Source organism: Ammospiza nelsoni, chromosome 20 (genome assembly GCF_027579445.1).
Source record: "Ammospiza nelsoni isolate bAmmNel1 chromosome 20, bAmmNel1.pri, whole genome shotgun sequence".
Taxonomy (NCBI): Eukaryota; Metazoa; Chordata; class Aves; order Passeriformes; family Passerellidae; genus Ammospiza; species Ammospiza nelsoni.
This window is the reverse complement of record NC_080652.1, coordinates 5949538-5966559: the sequence shown is the minus strand read 5'-3', so window position 1 is coordinate 5966559 and position 17022 is coordinate 5949538. Positions and strand designations below refer to the sequence as shown.

The window sequence follows — 17022 nt, the reverse complement described above, 5'->3', positions numbered from 1 at the left end:
TAGTTAACACAAGGTCTGATGGCCCTGCCTGAAGACTGAACAGCTGAACATCAGCATTATACAGGGACACAGGTCCTCATTTAAGGGTAGGAAGAGACTAAAGAAGGGATAGGTAAGCATTAGGCATGCTTGCCTCCTTCCTCAGGGAGCAGGGATAGAGAAGGTTACATCAGGCTCTGAAGAACTGCATTCAACCAACACACCAAGGTTTTCTTCACAAAATACTCACTCGTTCTCCATCGGCTCCTGGTAGCCCAAATAATCCTGGGAGACCAATATAGCCCTAAAGAAAAGAGGAAACAAGCAGTCAAACACATTTCTCCATTAGCAGCAGTCAGTCTGTGCTTCCTGAAGAGCAGAGCAGCCTCCAGCGCTGGTCAGTGGCAGCCGTGATGAAATAAACCTTGAGGCAAGTGTATATGCCCATGGACTGCATGGTGCTGGCTTCCACGATGTAGTCCAAGGGCACATACCCTCACACCAGGGATCAGGAGGACTCCAGGCAGCAAGAGGACAGCCAGAAGAAACCTTACCTGGGCTGGCTCTAAGTGTACCTGAGGGGAATGGAGCTTGGTTCGAGGTTAGCAAAAGTAATCCACAGACCTACACCTACTTTTGTCTCTTTTGTCTCTTTCTTTGCTTTTGACACTCATTTCCAGCTGTCCTGTTGCAGCAAGCCCTTTCTGTCTGTCTTGTGTCACCTGGTGGTCACACAGTGCAGGCCATTCTTAGGCAAATCCCCCTTTTTCTGGCACCAGGGCTGCCACCAGCCTGCAGTGAGTCCTGGCTCTGCCCAAAGCCTGTCCCTGCACCACCAAGACCTTGTCCAGAGGTTTTCATCATCCCAAGCACTGAAGGCCCTGCATGGGCTTGGAAAGGCTGAACCTGACATTCCAGGCTTGGGCGGTTGATGTGAGGCTCAACTTGCACACCCACACCATGGGGGAACCACCTTTGCACCAGCACATTGCACATAAAACCTGCTGCTTCCCCACTCATCAGAAACCTTGTGTTTCCAGGTTTCTCTGTGGCCTTGGGGCCCTGCTGAGACAAGACATGCTGCATAAAACACAGTGTTTTCCTTGCCTTGCCACAATGGCAGCCTTGTGTTTAATCCCTTTGCTCAGCAGCCTGGACAAAGTCACCTTGTGTGCTGGGCCTCTGCAAAGGCCCCACTGGTGCCAAGCATGCCAAATCCAGAGGAAGTGAATTTCAGCAGGGAGCCCCCTCCGTGGCACCTCACTGTTACAGGAGCCAAGTGCTAACACTGCTTTTCTCTCATCTTTCTTTCTCCATCATTGCTAAATCTCTATCTGCCAGCCCCACCAAACATTTTCACCAGTCCATTGCTCCCTGTGGGTTGTATTTCCTTTAGGGACAGCACCTAGCTGGGAAATAATGCTACATTAAAATGAGCCTGTCTGCCTTTGCCTCCTGAATCCTAAAATAAACCACATAACTCTCAAACTTTTCCTGGAGAGGGAAAAAGTAGAGGTGGAGGAAGAAGAAGAGTCCAGAGCTGGCTCCCTTAAACCACAAAATGCACATTTCTTACCTTAGCACCCAATTCTGATTTACTGTGGTTGAACTAACAAAGGGCTTTCCTTGGTTATTTATAAATATTTCAGTACTCACCACTCAGGGGTACAAAATAGGGAATAACTTTCAGATTTTACATTCTGCACATCTACCACCTGATAATTACACAAGGTCCTGGTTAGGGCAGTGAAGAGATGCCCCAGGGAAAACTTCAGCCCTTGCAGAAGTGGGGTGAGTCTCAAATTTTCCTCTTCTGCAGGAACTGAATGTGCCCTCTCCCTTCCCAGCTCAGGAATACTGCTAGCTACAGGGTCAGCATTTGTTTATTCCTTGCAGTTTTCCTAGTGATGAAAGCCAGCTGCTTGAATTTACTGCATATAGAGAAAGTATCACGTGCTAGAGAAATGGGGATTTATTGGCTTAGGATCTCATTGTGAATTTATAATTGCAGGAAAAGAACAAAATGTGATTAACAAGAGCCTTAAGTAGCAATAAAAAAAAGAATCCTTTGCAGTGAGAATAAAACCCCAGCAATTATTTCTGGTGAGCAAAACCAGTCAGGACGGAGATATTGTTTGTATTTGCACATGGCTTCAAGATGCTGCCTTGCTGTTGTTCATAATGATATAAACCACTCCCAAACCAGGCCTGTGCCCAAATGAGCCCATACTCAGCGTGGTTAAAGCCTGCTGAACCACACTGATTGAAACTAAAGAGGCCTTTGGGACGTGGGGCTTGCAGGCTTTGATAGGAATTTGTAAGCCATTCTTTCCTCCCCTGCAATGTGAGCTCTGAGGGGCCTGACTTTATCATCAGCACTATTGGGGGACTTTGATCAAGGTACATTCTGTGTTTAATTAAAAAAAAACTTAACAGTGCATGGTTCAAATCCCCCAAACCCAACAAATTAAAGCAACCAGCTTCAGAATTGCAAAATCAAGCCTAAAGTTTCTTGAGAAGTCTTTGATAAAAACAAGCAGAGAAAAGGCAAATGAAAGGTTGCTTACCCGAGTGCCTTTTGGGCCAGATTCCCCTATGGGGCCAGGTAAACCCTAGAACAGAAGGGTAAAAAAACAAAGACAAATGTGGACAAGCTTTAACTTAAAATAACAAGCAGTGCCAACCCCCCAAGCACCATCCCTGCATGGTTCTGCTTTAAGTGCTTCTTAAAGCTTTGAGTGCTGCATCATTCTGCTTTAAGATTTTGCTTTAAGGATCCAAGGAGTATCAACAAAGAAGAAAAAAAGACCAAATAATACAAATAACAGATCTGCCATTGTTGGGGAGCTGGGATTGAGCAGAACCTGAGACTGCTGCACACAGTGAGCCTTCCCTGGGGCTGAATTTGAGATTTCTGAGGATAAAGACCACAAGGGCTGATGCAGTGGGGTGCCCAGAGGTTGTGTTACACTTGGGATGTGAGGCACAGTGATGCTCTGTGCCCAACAGCTCTGCACTCATCTTCCTGCCTGAGCAAACACATGCATAGCAAATGTATTCCAATTCCTGCTTAGGGAACACTGGTGCAATGAGAAATTCCTACAGCTCAGAGAGCCACTTAGCAATGCAGGTACTGTGATACCTCTAACCCTTTGCAGCATCAGCTATGGAAAGAATTGAAAATTAATTCCCCATTCTAATTCTATGCCTAATGCTGCTCACTCAAAATACTGCAAAAAAGAAAAGCGCAAAAATGCAGAATAAATTTTCATGTTTATTGCCTTCTAGCAAGTTTCCAGATCAAGTTTTTTTCAAGTTCCAAATTTTGATGGGATTTTGCTGGGGGAATAATAAAAAAAAAAAGGTGAAGTCCATATTTTCTTCAGCTGGCAGCAGTGCAAGGCTCAGCCTGGGATGTGAAAGTTGGGCTGTGTTCCTTCCTGGCTCCTGCATCATTGCCAAAGATTTCAGGCATCAGGGTGAAGTTACAATCCTGCCTGTGATGCACAAACCAAACCCGAGCCAAGCACTCTCTCCCATGGCTGCAGAGCCAGCACAGCTGACAGGAGTAAAAAGTAGTAAAATCTCTGTAAAGCAAACAGTCTTGATGCAGGATACACACAGCATTCAGATAGGCTGAAAAAAGCTGCCTTAAAAAAATAAAAAAGTCACTTTCCTGACCCAAACCACGTTTTTAAGAAGGCAGATTTGTTCTTTGAATGTCAAGGCACAGATTTCATCCTGCTTATCTGATAGGCTGAATTGCTGAACAGCATTCATTAACCTTGTATGTCCAAAATCTCTTGGACCTCTTCTTATTAGCCATCTAACACACATTCACACCTAGGAGACTCTCTGGCATGCTCAGCTCTAAGAGCCTTTCAGAGTATGAATGGAGCATTTAGTCAGGTGCATAAAGCTCCCATCCAGTTCTGCCATCTGCACTCTCCAGTGGGCTAAGCAAGGTATCAGTTTAATTTTCAATTTAAAATGGGTCATGCTTTATGGACAGTCTGAGGCAGAGAGATGCAGACTTGTTCTGCAGGTCTAGCTCATATTCAATCCAATAACCTACACATCTGCATAAAAAATTCACATCCAAACTCATGGTAAGTCTGAAAGACTCAGGACAGAGCATTTGGGATCTTTGACATCTGCCTGGTCTCTTGGCTTACAGATAAATGTGGCTGAATCCAACATTAAATGTGTCCCTTTTAGAAAATCCTAGCAATCTTACTTCATCACAAAATGTTATAAGGCTGGATGTTCTGCCTTCCAAGAGGTTCCACTTTTTAGGATCTAGCAAATTCTTCTGTTTCCTTTATACTACTCAGCATCTTACAATAAAGTGCCCAGTCTTGATCCATTACCCCATGCACACTCCTCCATTTCTAAAGTTGTCTTTGTGTAATTTTTTTCAGTGTGAAAACAATGACTTGATTGTCTTTCATTATCTTTTTTTTTTTTTTGCAGATGCAAATATGATTTTTATATATATATTTACAGTTCATGTATAACATTGTGTGTGTATACATAGGTTTATGCCAGTGCATTTTACCAGAGAGAGTTCATCTAAATTCCTCCTCCAATTAAATTGAATTAAATACACCTTTTTTCATCCTAGGTTTCTAACTTGTCCAACGTTAGATGCAAAATATGCCTAGAAAAGAAGGATTAGCATCTTGCATGTGTCTTTCTGTGCTCTGCTGTTCTGTTTTTTTCCCTGTTGTTATACTGAAGAAAAATCTGCCATAATTTGCTGTAGAAATTCAGGTTTTATCTATCACAGCCACAAAATACTTTCTAACAACATTTCAGAGTTGAAAGACTTTGTTGTTGCTACAACATTTTGAGGAGGGAAGAAGGAAAATATTCAGAGATCAAATATACCAACATTTCCTAGAGGACTGCACTATCCTTAGTGGGGCATGTCTTTATCTACCTGCACACCCAAATCCCTACTCTGTGCACAGCACGATGAGATTTACTGCACCTGCCTGCCAGGATAACCTTTGGCACCTGGACTTCCAGCTGGTCCTCGTTCACCCTTTGGAGAAAAAAAAGAAAAGGCACAAAAAGTCAGGTGAATGTCCCACTTGGGAAGGGGTTTTAGCTGAATCATTGAGGAGTGGATTAATCTGATGCACATCTATTGAGAGGAAAACAATATTAAGGGTAGATAATGATGTTAATTAATGAGGGGGAAAACACAGGGAAGCCAAATCTACAGGATCCATGCACTGAGCAAGTGCTGCTGTTTCTCATTCTCCTCCATTTGGGGGAAAGCAGCAGAGAATCTGGAACAAGGACACTAAAAGAAGGTGTAAGGCTGCATCTATATCTGGCATATGGAACCGTTTTGCTGGTGGGAAAGCACTGCCAAAATTCTTCAAAACTAAATGGATTCATGTATAATATCCTTTAACATCATTGCTAACAGGGCCTGCTATTCATTGCCTTTTTTTTTTTTTTTTTTTACTGCATTGCAAACATCAAATTTAACCAAATAGAGAGGGGGGAGAAAAGGGGAGGGGGAGAAGAAAAGGGGAGGAGGGGAATGGGCTTTGGGAAGGGAATCACATATACTCAGCACAGTGTGGTTAGTAAAGTCCAGGTGAAATTATGGTAAAAAGACAAATAAAGGGGTAAGATGGTGAGCTGGTTTTTCTTCCCCCAAGTAAATTTAGTGTGGCTGAGCAGTAAAAACTAGAAATTAGATGTAGGAACTCCAAGGCAGTATGCCATGGGTGCTGGGTCTGTGTGTGTGCCCTGGGAGCAGCTGCCTGTCCACAATGAGCAGGCTGCACCAGAGCCAAAGCAGCATCACAGCCAGCAAATCCATCCCTCCTCAAAGCTCCCCTGTTGGGAACTGGGAAAACTCACCTGGTCTCCAGGGTGACCTGGTGGTCCAGGGTAGCCTTTATATCCCTGTCAAAAGAGGATGGAAGAGATGAATACTAAGAAACAAAAATGTAGTACAATAATCTGGGTTTGGTTTCTATTTCTCTTTGCAGGTGGGACTAAAGTTCTGAGGAGAAGCAGGATTTTAGAGAGCATTACACAATCCTGAAAACTTTTATCAGGCTGCCTTGTGCTTGCACCACCCAAACCTGCTGATTTGCCCTGCTGTGGTCTGGGGTGGTAAATACTCCAGAAGGAATTGCTCCATGCTCAGATCTATTTGTAATCTACACCTTGAGCAAGGCTGCCCTTAATCCTCAGGAAACCACAGAATGAAATTTTGGCTTTGGGCACATTGGGGACTACAGTTACATGAGCCACTTGTGTTTCAGAGCTCTTACTTTTGCTTCAGAGTTTGAAATGCTACAGGAAACACCAAAACAACCATTTACTGTGACAGGAAACTCCAATTTTTCTACCTTGAACTTATCCAGGTTCCAGCTTTTCTAATCTAATTATTACAAGATCCAGAGTGCTCCATTATGAAGCTACTAAAATTGGTGAGCAAGCTGCCTCTCAACCTGCTCTTTCTGCTGAATTAATTAGAATGAGTTTCTTAATCCACCTTGCTTACTGGCAAGTGTTTCAGGCTTCAAATCATTCTCACAGGTCTTTCATAATCCTGCTGCAGTTTGTCAATATTTCATTTTTTGGGGGGATGCAGACACTGGAGCAGGACAAGGGCAGCCTGTTTGACTGCAGACTGAGCACTGTGTGTCTTTTAAGGGAGTTTGCTTTCTCCTAGATTTACCTAGAGCTCCCTTCAAACACAGTGATTTTTTTTTGTGATGGACAGTTCAGATTTTTTCCCTCTTCAGCTGTTTAAAACAAGCTTCCATCAAGAGAAGCAGATCAGGAGATTGAACTCAGTTACAGAGATGACTGTTTAGCTGGGCTAGCAGCAAGATTAAAAAAAGAGCAGAAAATTTAACTTGAAACAAATGGGAGAGAAAAAAAATAAACATGGAACAATCCTTGAACATATACTAAAGAAATAACAAATTGCTTTCAAGGGTGGGTTACAACTACTTGTCCCTCAGTCCCTGCCACTCACCCTGTCCTGCCAGGGCTCCAGCACACCTCATCTGTCTGTGGAGCCCACAGGGAGTGTCCCTGCTCTGGAAGCCATCACCAGTCACAGGGGTGACCAAGCACTTGGCCTTTGGCTCCACTCTCCACGCAAACCCAGGGCTGTTTCTGCTCCCAGGTCCACACCTCTGCTTAACAGCTTTTTTATTCTTCCCATGGGCCATTCCAGACCTGCAGCCTGAGCCTTTGCTGGCAGGGTGAGCAATGCTCCCAGCCATGCTGGCCACTGCCCTCTCCCCTCTGCATTCCTCCTGCTTTGTTATTCCAGACAGTCTGGCCTGCAGTGATGCTGATCCCCTTCTCACCAGGTCTCTCCTGCTTGGCTTTGCTGAAATGCCATGGCTCTGGACAGAGCTGCACCTTCTGACGAGGCTGCCCTGAAAAACCCTTGGTGGAACCACCTCGAGGGTCCTTTCTCCAATTTCAGTCAGAGATTCCTCACTGGAAGTTCTTGGAGCAGGATCAGCACACAGGATTCCCTGCCTCTCTCCAGGAATCTGCCCCATGAAATCCTCTCCTGCTCTTCCTCTCCCTGGCTCCCTGACAGAGGCTCACAGAGAGGAGGGAGGATGCTCCACCCTGCTTGGGTGTCTGGCCTGAAGGTGAGAGCTTCCAACAGAAACATCCCTGAGTTCAGCATCCCCAGCCATTCCCTGAAATTTAGATTTCCATGGGGTTTTCTCCTGGGACCTCTGCCCAGTTCCAGTCTGGAGCTGGAGCTGCCTTGTCTCTAGACAACCGGAGCACCAAGCTTAACAATATCTTATTTTCCACTGATAAAAAATATGTGCCTGGCTTGGCTGCTCTGAACCATGCTGCTCCAGCTGGATTTCTGCAGGATGGGGATTTTGAGCCTGCAATGCCCACCCAAGGCAGGTGGTTGCATGATGGTCCCTTGGGATGCTCAAAGCACATCCTGAACTAAATTCTGCACCAATTCTGTAGTGATAAGTGAATGGCAATTAGGTTAAATATGTTATGTTCCTAAATATGTAGGCACTGTTATGTGCTACTGTTATGTTCTATTAAATATCCTCCTCACTACATATTCTGGGTTCTGGATGGTTTCAAAGATGTATTTCCTCATAATATACCCCAGTTATTTCTGCCTCAGGTGAATTACAATGAAGGAAAAGCAGGAAAGCTTGTGTATGTTACAGCTTTGTGTGAAAGTATTTACCTGCTAAAATCCTCTTCAAATAGCACTAAAATGACAGGGCAGAGGGTATGAAAACAACTGCATTTGCTCTTTTATCCAAACACTTCGTGATGATTACAGGGCACTCCACACAAAGGGCTGTGATTTGGAAAGGAAATTGCACTCCAGTGAAGGATTTACTAATCTGTGATGATATTTATAATCCACTCTCTCCTAGCTAAAGGGATCATCCTGCACTTTGGTAGGAAATGTGAAGAATTAAGGGGCCAGGGGATGAGGCATGCAGGATGTTTTGAAGCCTTGACCACTTCCCAGCTCTGTCTTGCTCCTTGACCCCAGTGAAGCTTTGCCTCTCTCACTGCTGTTTTCTCCTCTGGAGCAATGATGCTGCTCTGCTGAGATCTACCTCCAAGGCAGCTGTGGTCTGCAGCCCCAAACCAAAAGCCAAAGCCCACAGATACCTCACAGGCACCAGAGGGGACATCCAAGTCCTGCCACCCTTCCTGATCTGCAAAAGCTCCATTTGCTCTGTGTGGAGAGGATGAGAAATACACCTGTCACAGACATCTTTTATGAAAAATCCTTTCCTTAGGATTCTTCCTCCTGAGAAGCTGAGATGCCTCAGGAACAAAATGTAAACATTGATTATCTGCTGCTGTGGAATGCAACAGGTGCATCTGTGATTGGCCCATCACAGATGTTTGTATTTAATGGCCAATCACAGTCAGCTGGCTTGGACAGAGAGTCTGAGACACAAACCTTTGTTATCATTCCTTCCTATTCTATTCTTAGCTAGCCTTCTGATGAAACCTTTTCTTCTATTCTTTTAGTATAGTTTTAATATAATATATATCATAAAATAATAAATCAGCCTTCTGAAACATGGAGTCAGATCCTCGTCTCTTCCCTCATCCAAGAACCCCTGTGAACACCATCACACACATCTGCTGCTCCTAAGGCAGTTTCATGTGCTTGTAGAAGTGTGGAGCTAAAACAACTTCAGGGGTGCTCTGAGATCAGCCTGTCCAATCCCACAAGCCCAATCCAAGTCTGTCAGCATTCCCAAGGCAGGCACTGAGGATTGAGCCACACTGTCCAAACCACATGCTGCAGGTTGTGGCTCCAGCTCACACTGCTGAGACAGTGGTTTCATTTAGTGGGAAATGCATTTTGTTTCTTCTGGTGAAATATTTTACCCATTTGAAGGTTTCTACATGGTGTTCTCTGATCAAAGCCCTCAGAGCCCTTTTTGCAGCACCTCCATTGAGTGAGAGGAGGGATGTCCATTTCCAAGGCATTGCTGTTTTCCAGTAGCCAAGATGTGTTGCCCACCCTCAGCCAAGCAGCAGTGTATTTTCACTGGGAGAATGCCAGCAGGCAACCCAGATTAAAAAAAAAAAAAAAAAAAAAAAGAATTTTCCCAAACATTTCTCCAACAGCTGTAAATTTTTTCTTAATGCAAGATGCTAATAAAAGCCAGGTTACACCAAACCCACTGCCAGACTAGTGCTACTGGGAGGTGTTTTTAAGCTGCACCAAAGGAAAAATTTCAACATCCAACTTGCTCATTACTTGAAGAAACAGAAGCATATCCCTGCCTTTACCCTGTCCTGTGGGAGTTCAGATCAGATGTGAAGGCCATGTGCTGGACTTGGGAATGTTTGTTCAGTCTCCTATTCCTTCTCTGCTTTTTCCACTATGAGTTCTTGCACTCCTGACATTGCATTTTGCTGATCGTAACCACAAGGTTTTGTTTTATGAGCTGTTATACCAGGAAAATGGTATTCTTTGCACCCTATTAGTTAGAACTTGTTTGTGACAGCAAAAGATCTGTAATTAATCACTCAATTGCTCCTACTCCACACAGCACCCCAAGCATGACCAGCCTTGGAGTAGAAAAATAAACTCAGCCCCTCCTCTTGGCAATTTGGTTCTGGTATAAAGCATGCAACAAATAATGGTGGAGAGGGAGGGCTCCTTTCAGCCTCCTCCACACCTTCTCTCTCTCCTTGGGGTCTTAAAAAATACCAGAGGAGGTGTTTGTGTGCAGCTAATTGACCTGAGCAACAGTGTATGGTCAATGGCTCATTGACTGATGAAGTGATGGAAACAAGATGCTAATTTTAACTGTTCAGGTTAGCTGTGGCAATATTGGCTTGCTGGGAGGGGGAGTCATGGCCACTGAGCCCCAAACAGCTCCCTGCAACAGGCCCAGCTTCCGAAAAAAGAAACCAACCTACCAACAGAGCCTGGAGCTGGAAACTCAGCTGAAATGTCCTTGGTATATGAAAGATCTGAGCTCCAGGTACGGATGGCTGAGGTATTGCAATGCAGGCTTGATGCATGGATAGAAACACACCCTGCTGCCCCAGGAAAACAGGGATGGATCTTGTGTTTTATCCCTACATAGCATTTTCTAGGCATGAGTGTGTTGTTTGTGATGTTAGTGGTGTTGAAGCATCAATATGGAAGCAAATAAAGCAAAACCTGACCAGTGCTGACAGTCTCCAAGCAAAATAAAGAGGGAAGGCACACAGATATGTTCTTGAAATGTGCTTTACCAGGATAGACAGTGGTGATTTCTTTGGGATGCCACCACTGTTCTGAATCCATGCTCTGAGTATTGCTGTTGGTTGGAGATCCCTTTAGATGATGCACTGGCTGCACCAGGCCTAAACTGAGATTGCTGAGGAACACCCAGTGTCAGGGTGCAGAGGGATGAGGAATACAAAGGAGGAACAGAGTTCTGTACCCAGAATTTCATTTCATACTCTAACATAGTCTTCAGGCAGCTGCTTCAGCCCATCTCCCCAGGTTATACACCTGCTGAAAAGGCATAAGGCTCTTTGGGTGGATACTGGGACTTTGAATTAAATCTTTCAGGCAGAGTTATAGAAGAAAATTTTAAAATAAAATTACTGATCTGATTGACTAGAAAAGAACACTCTTACCTTTCTACCAGGTGGTCCAGGGAACCCAGTTAAACCAGGTAAGCCCACATCTCCCTGTAGGAAACAAGCAAGTTCAATCAGTTTGCAGCAACATTTTCCCTATGCCTACTGCAGTTACCACAATTATTTTGCTAACACCAGCCCCCAGCTATTGATATTTCTGGTTCTAATCACAACTCTTCAAAACCTGAGTAGATAAGAAGAGTAGATTTAAACAACATCTCTATTAACTGGCTCATATAAATAATAACCCCAGTTAATTAATGGCAGCTGCTGCTGGAGTCCAGCTCTTTGCAAGCAGAATGAATGCGCTTTTTTCCCCTCAATGATCTCATTCAGTCACATGCTTCATTCGCCTTTCAATAGGCATTGAAATTGCCAAGGCAAGGAAATTTTAGATTTTAAATGCAATAAGAACAACAGGTACCTGCTGCCAAATCCTGTGATTTGCTCTCACACTCTGCTACTGCCCTGGCTCAGCCCCTGGCTCCCATTGGGATGGTGCTGGTGGTGCAATTATTTAACCTGTCTGTCTGACATGGACTGAACCTTTGCAGGCTGCTGGTGGGAGGGTTTGCTCAGTGGCCTGTGCTTCTGAAAGGGGATTGCATCACATCCCAGCTGGCAAACCCAAAGCATCACAGAACGGGTGAGCGCATTGCTGTGAGACCTCTCCAACACCCAGCCTGGCTGTGTGAGCCCACTTGGCCTCCTCTGACCAGGATCAACAAACCCTGGAGTGCCTTCTTACTGAAATTCAACAGATTTCCAGTATCTAGATTGAAAATTAGGCATCACTCCAAACTCCTGCTGGAAACTCCTTATTCATATTGCTGCTATCAGGGATAAAGCCTTGTTAACACAAGTTAAAGGTCATCTGGATGTCTCCCTTTTTTACACCAAGCATTGTCTTCAAGAAAACAGTTCCAGACCCTGCAGGTGGATGATTTCCACATGATGCCACTCCAATATTGTGTACCAGAAACTTCAGAAGACATCTCACAGTGTTAAGTTAAAAGCACCATTTCAGTCTTAGCCTTCTGAATGTTTTCTAGCACTGCCTTCCATCCTGCAGTTGTGTGGCCTGACTGTGCTTTATGGGGGCATCTGGTGTCAAATGAAGAGCCCAAGCTCCTCATGGCTGGTGCTTTCTATGAGATGTGCATTTCTAGCAAGACTTAGGGTGAGAGGAACAGAGGACATGAATTACCAAGGATTGTGCAGGCATCACTGAAAGAGGTAATTGAGGTAGGTGATGTGGAGCCCTGATTGCCCCACTGTTCATTTCTAGACTTCTGTGAGGGCTTGTTGCCTCAGTAAAAATCACCCAGCTGTGAAACAGCAAAAATGGGAGTTGTAACTTATTGAAAGGAATTAGCAGAACTCTGATCCTCAAAAACTGCTAAGCCCAGAAAGCAGCTTTCCTTCCCAGCTGGGAGCTTTGTGCTGGCTTGAGCAGCCCTTGGTAGAAGCCCCTCAGTGAGGTCCATCCCTTAGAAGCCTCCACCAAGAAACCTCTACCCTGATGGGGCTGCAGCATGCGGCAAACCCCTGTTCCTCAGCTCCTGGGCAAGAACAGCCTTTCCTTGGCCTCCAAGGTTTTTATTACCTACCCTGGGATTGCCTCTTGCTGCAGCTACATGCCCAGAGCGTGGCTGTACCTCAGATGTGCTACTTGAAACACTTGGCTGGAGCAGCCACGTGCCTGTGGGACTTCAGCTGGGCTGCAGATTGTGGATAAACTGGATAAACTGGTGGCCAGGTGGCACCTCAGTGTGCTGTGACCATCGAGAGCCACCTCTCTTCAGTCCTGAATCCAAGGTCTAAGCCTTATTTCCCAGTCCTCAGCAGCTGGGGTGCTGGTGGCTGCAGTGCAGAACCCCTGTGAGTGTGTGCACAGTTCTGGAAGCCCACCATGGCCTTGGGGTGACATCTCTGTGCACAGTTCTGGAAGCCCACCATGGCCTCAGGGTGACATCTCTGTGCACAGTTCTGGAAGCCCACCATGGCCTTGGGGTGACATCTCACCTTCTGCCCATTGCGAGCTTTTCCAGGTGACAGCCCAGGATCACCTTTCTGACCCTGAAATGAAAAATTTACATTAGTGACATAACTCAAGGACCTAGCCCACAGATGTGGTTCTGCTTCCACCAAGCCTCCAAATTAAAAAAACATTTTGTTTTATCCCAGTCTTCCCTGACATCCCAAATGTATTAAAGTGGCCTGGAATAGCTGTTGTGCTGGGGGTGGATTTGGTGAGTGATTGCTGCTGCTAAAGAGTTGAGTTTTAAATAGTAGTTGACAGTATTCAATTGGCTAAAGAAAGGATAACTGGAAGAAAGCAATGTCAGGATTTTTGATACTTATTAGACCAGACAGCTGCAATTCCTTCCTTGTCTACAACTACCATCACAAAAATAATTACCAAGCCTATTACTGGGGCTGAACCATCCTTCTCAACAACTCATAGATGCTGTTGCTTTTTTAACTGTGAGGAACAGATGAGACTGCAGAGAAAGTTGTACTAATTAGACACCCCCAACAGGCAGAGCAATTGTGAGGCTACCAGGCTGGCAGAAAGCAGCACTTGACCTTAAGTGGCAGTATTCCTTATTTTCCTCCTTAACAACCGTGACGAGGGAAATTACAGTTGGAGGCTGTGATCTTCTGACAAACACAAGCTGGAATCTCAGCAGCATTTGATTATCTAATTCCAGCACATTCCTTTGGAAATCCCACTTATCAAGAGGTGGAAAGGTAATGTGAGCACCTAACAGGGAGAGATGGAAGTAGGAAAATCTAGAAGAGATTGAGGAGTGCCAGGTTCTTTGGGTAGGAGAGAGTAAAGCTCAGCACACAGAACATCTCTTCAGGCACAGCCAGGATGGGTATCCCAGGATCAGTCACTATTTAACACCCATGAATCATAAACAACCCACAACCTCTGTGTGCCCATCAGCACAGGACAGCTGGGAGGGTGAACTAATGGCTGTCAAGGGAAGTGCTTGGAGGGGAGGCCCAGAAGGAGCAATAGTTTTCAGAATTCAGGACATCCCTCTGGCTGTCCTGGATTGCCAGGACCCCTGCCAGGGGGCTCAGAGACCCTGGCACAGAGCCCAAGACCCCTGTGATTTTGATTATGACCCATGGAAAAAAAAATTACCAACCTTATATGAAGGATTACAAGCCACAAAAGTTTAAGTAGAATGATAGTGAATTTACCACAGGGTGAAAAATAGATTTTTTGGGGTTTTTAGAATGGAGGTTCAGGGGGCAAGATGGAGGAATCTGGGTGTGTCCAGCCTTTCTCCTTCTTCTTCTTGGCCTCCATCTTCTGCTCTGATGTTGGCACTGTTAGATTGGTTTAAAGTAGAAGCTCACTGTCTAACATAGGTGATGGGTATTGGGAAGTTATTGTAAATATTGTACACGTAGTTTTTAGTATAAAAAGATAACACCACCCCAGGGGCAGGCAGAGTGCCTCTGGCTGTCGTGCTGAGCGGACCTCAGCAGGCCAGAGAAAGAATTTTATAGATAAGATAAAATAAACAACCTTGAGAGTAAGACCTGAAGAGTTCTGACTCCTTCTTCAACTGCTGGGCTGGGAAAAGAGGCTTTCTAACACATCTTGGGGTCACTGTGAGCAGCTAAAGTCCCAAGAAATAGTGGTTATTAACTGGCATTTCTCATGAGCAGCACAGAGCTCTGCTCACAGCCTCACTGGGAGTACATTCCACGTGTACTTCCCACCTTTATTGAGTGTAACCTCCCCATTCTGCTCCTCCTCCAGCATCCACCACAGGCTGTGAGACTCAGGAGTGAGACTGCTTGGCTCTGGACTGTAGAGAGCACTGCTGATTCAAGGCAGATGTATCTGCACAAATTCTCAATGAAGGCTCCAGCTTTCCAAACAGTAAATGAAGTCATGCAGATAATCTTGCTTTGCATGCAGCTGTTATCAGGGCAATTCTCCCACTCCCTGAGCTTCAGAGCAGTCAGTGGGTGCTGCCACTGCTGGGAACAGATTAGAGCAGCCCTTGGGATCCCTGGGTGTTCACTTCTGCTCTGCAAAATTCATTTACTGCAGCAGGTAGACACCCACCACTTTCCCTAAATCTTCCCATATGCTCCATGCAATGACTTTGAGATGTGGAAAAGAACTTTTGTTTTCCCCTGGGAAGCTGCAGATCACATTAGCCAGGTCTCTGCTTTGCACTGGCTCTGTGTTCAGCCCTGCTGAGCCCATCACACAGGTGCAGAGCTCAGCCACGAGCAGGATCTCATGTCCCCAAGATCAATCAGCAATGGCACCAGCTGGATGTGAGGGCTGAAATTGTGGATTAATTGCTTGAGTCTTCTTACACAGCAATGACAACGGGGGAATTAACCCAAATCTGGTCCAAGCCAAGCCACAACACCTTTCCCACAAGTTTCTCTTTCCCATCCTTACTTACTGAGAACACATCTTCCTCTTGTAAAGGAAGAAATTATTTTCTTCTGGGAATTGCATAGTCTAGAGCTGTGCAACTTAAACATCTCCGTTTTGCAATCCCACTAATACTATTTTAATTATCAGTGAGCCAAACTGATGGGCTACCTTGGAGAGGAAAAAGCACTCACTAAACTGAAAATACAATATTTTTCAAGTGCTTTAAGAAGAGATTTATCCAGGGCAGCAAACCATCCTAATACCTGATGCCAAAAGCCTCCAGGTGGGAGATGCAAACCCAACTCTTGCAATGGCTTTTGAAAACACACCTTGTCTGACCATCTGCCCAAACCCAAATACATTTAGGGCATCCTGAGAGCTACAAAACAAAGCAAAACCACCCCTCCTGTCCCCCAGCAGCTTTCAGGTGACAGCTTGTGGCTACAGCTGTTGCAGATGTTATCTGCAATAATCAGTCTCTGCCAAAAAGATGCAACAGCAATTTTACAACTGTCAAGAACAACAAGCAGAATGCAGGAAGTGGCAGGAATCCCCCTTTAGGCAGTTTCACACCATGAATTACTGAGCTGGGCACCACAGGCTGAACTCCCAGGTGGCACAAGCAGGTGTAATGCCACGGAGTCAGTGGAACCATGCCCAAGCAGATCAGCAGGATTTTGGCTCAACAGCTACAAACAGCTCTGTGCACAAGATCAGCTCCCTAAACCCAGGGAATTACAAGTGCTGAGCTCCAGGGGTGAGGATAAACTGGGCTCTGCACAGGGCAGACTGTGAAATGCAGAAACACAACCAGAGCCCTGCAGCCAGGCAGGAGAGACAGAAAAACACCCAGAGGCTGCAGTGCCACTCCACAGCCCTTGCACAGAGCTGCCTGACCTCACAAGCTCATTCACTGATAAATATTATGCTGCTGAGTCCCTTCTTAAGTGACAATGACTTGGTGTTAGTCATGGTTTCCAAGCTGTATCTATCTGGGAAACTTCAATTTATTTTCTTAGATTGCTTGGGGGTTTTTTTTGTTTGTTTGTTTGGTTTTTTTTTTTTTTTTTTTTTTTTTTTTTTTTTTTTTGTGGGGGTTTAGCTGCTATCTAAGTCAGACCAAGCCCAGCAGCCTCTCAGCAGAAGTTCCACTTGGAGCTGCTTTGCCCTGCTGTGCAGGCTGAGCTTTCACAAATCCAGAATTTCTGCCATGTGCTGGCTCTGTCAAGAAGATTCCCATCTCTGAAAGTGTCCAAGGCCAGGTTGGATAGAGCTCTGTGACCTGGTCTAAGGGAGGATGTCCCTGCCCATAATGAGATGAACTCTCAGGTTCCAGCCCAAACCATTCTTTGATGATGAAGGAATCAGGTCCAAGGTGCAGGAAATTAAAACATAAGGTGAAAACTCACTTTTTGGGGCAAAGTCCATTTTCTGGGACTGCTGTAACACCAGAG

At 45.2% G+C, this 17022-nt stretch overlaps 1 protein-coding gene across 1 annotated transcript in view; it reads right to left on the bottom strand.

Moving 5' to 3' along the window:
* The window catches only part of COL27A1 (collagen type XXVII alpha 1 chain), a 145591-nt gene that overhangs the window by 95102 nt on the left and 33467 nt on the right, over positions 1–17022 (bottom strand). Inside the window, exons 6-11 of the mRNA XM_059486610.1 lie at positions 13168–13221; positions 11140–11193; positions 5863–5907; positions 4973–5026; positions 2547–2591; positions 230–283 (exon numbers count right to left, since the gene is read on the bottom strand). Of these exons, the coding sequence (XP_059342593.1) occupies positions 230–283; positions 2547–2591; positions 4973–5026; positions 5863–5907; positions 11140–11193; positions 13168–13221 (306 nt within the window). The remainder of the gene's footprint in view (positions 1–229; positions 284–2546; positions 2592–4972; positions 5027–5862; positions 5908–11139; positions 11194–13167; positions 13222–17022) is intronic.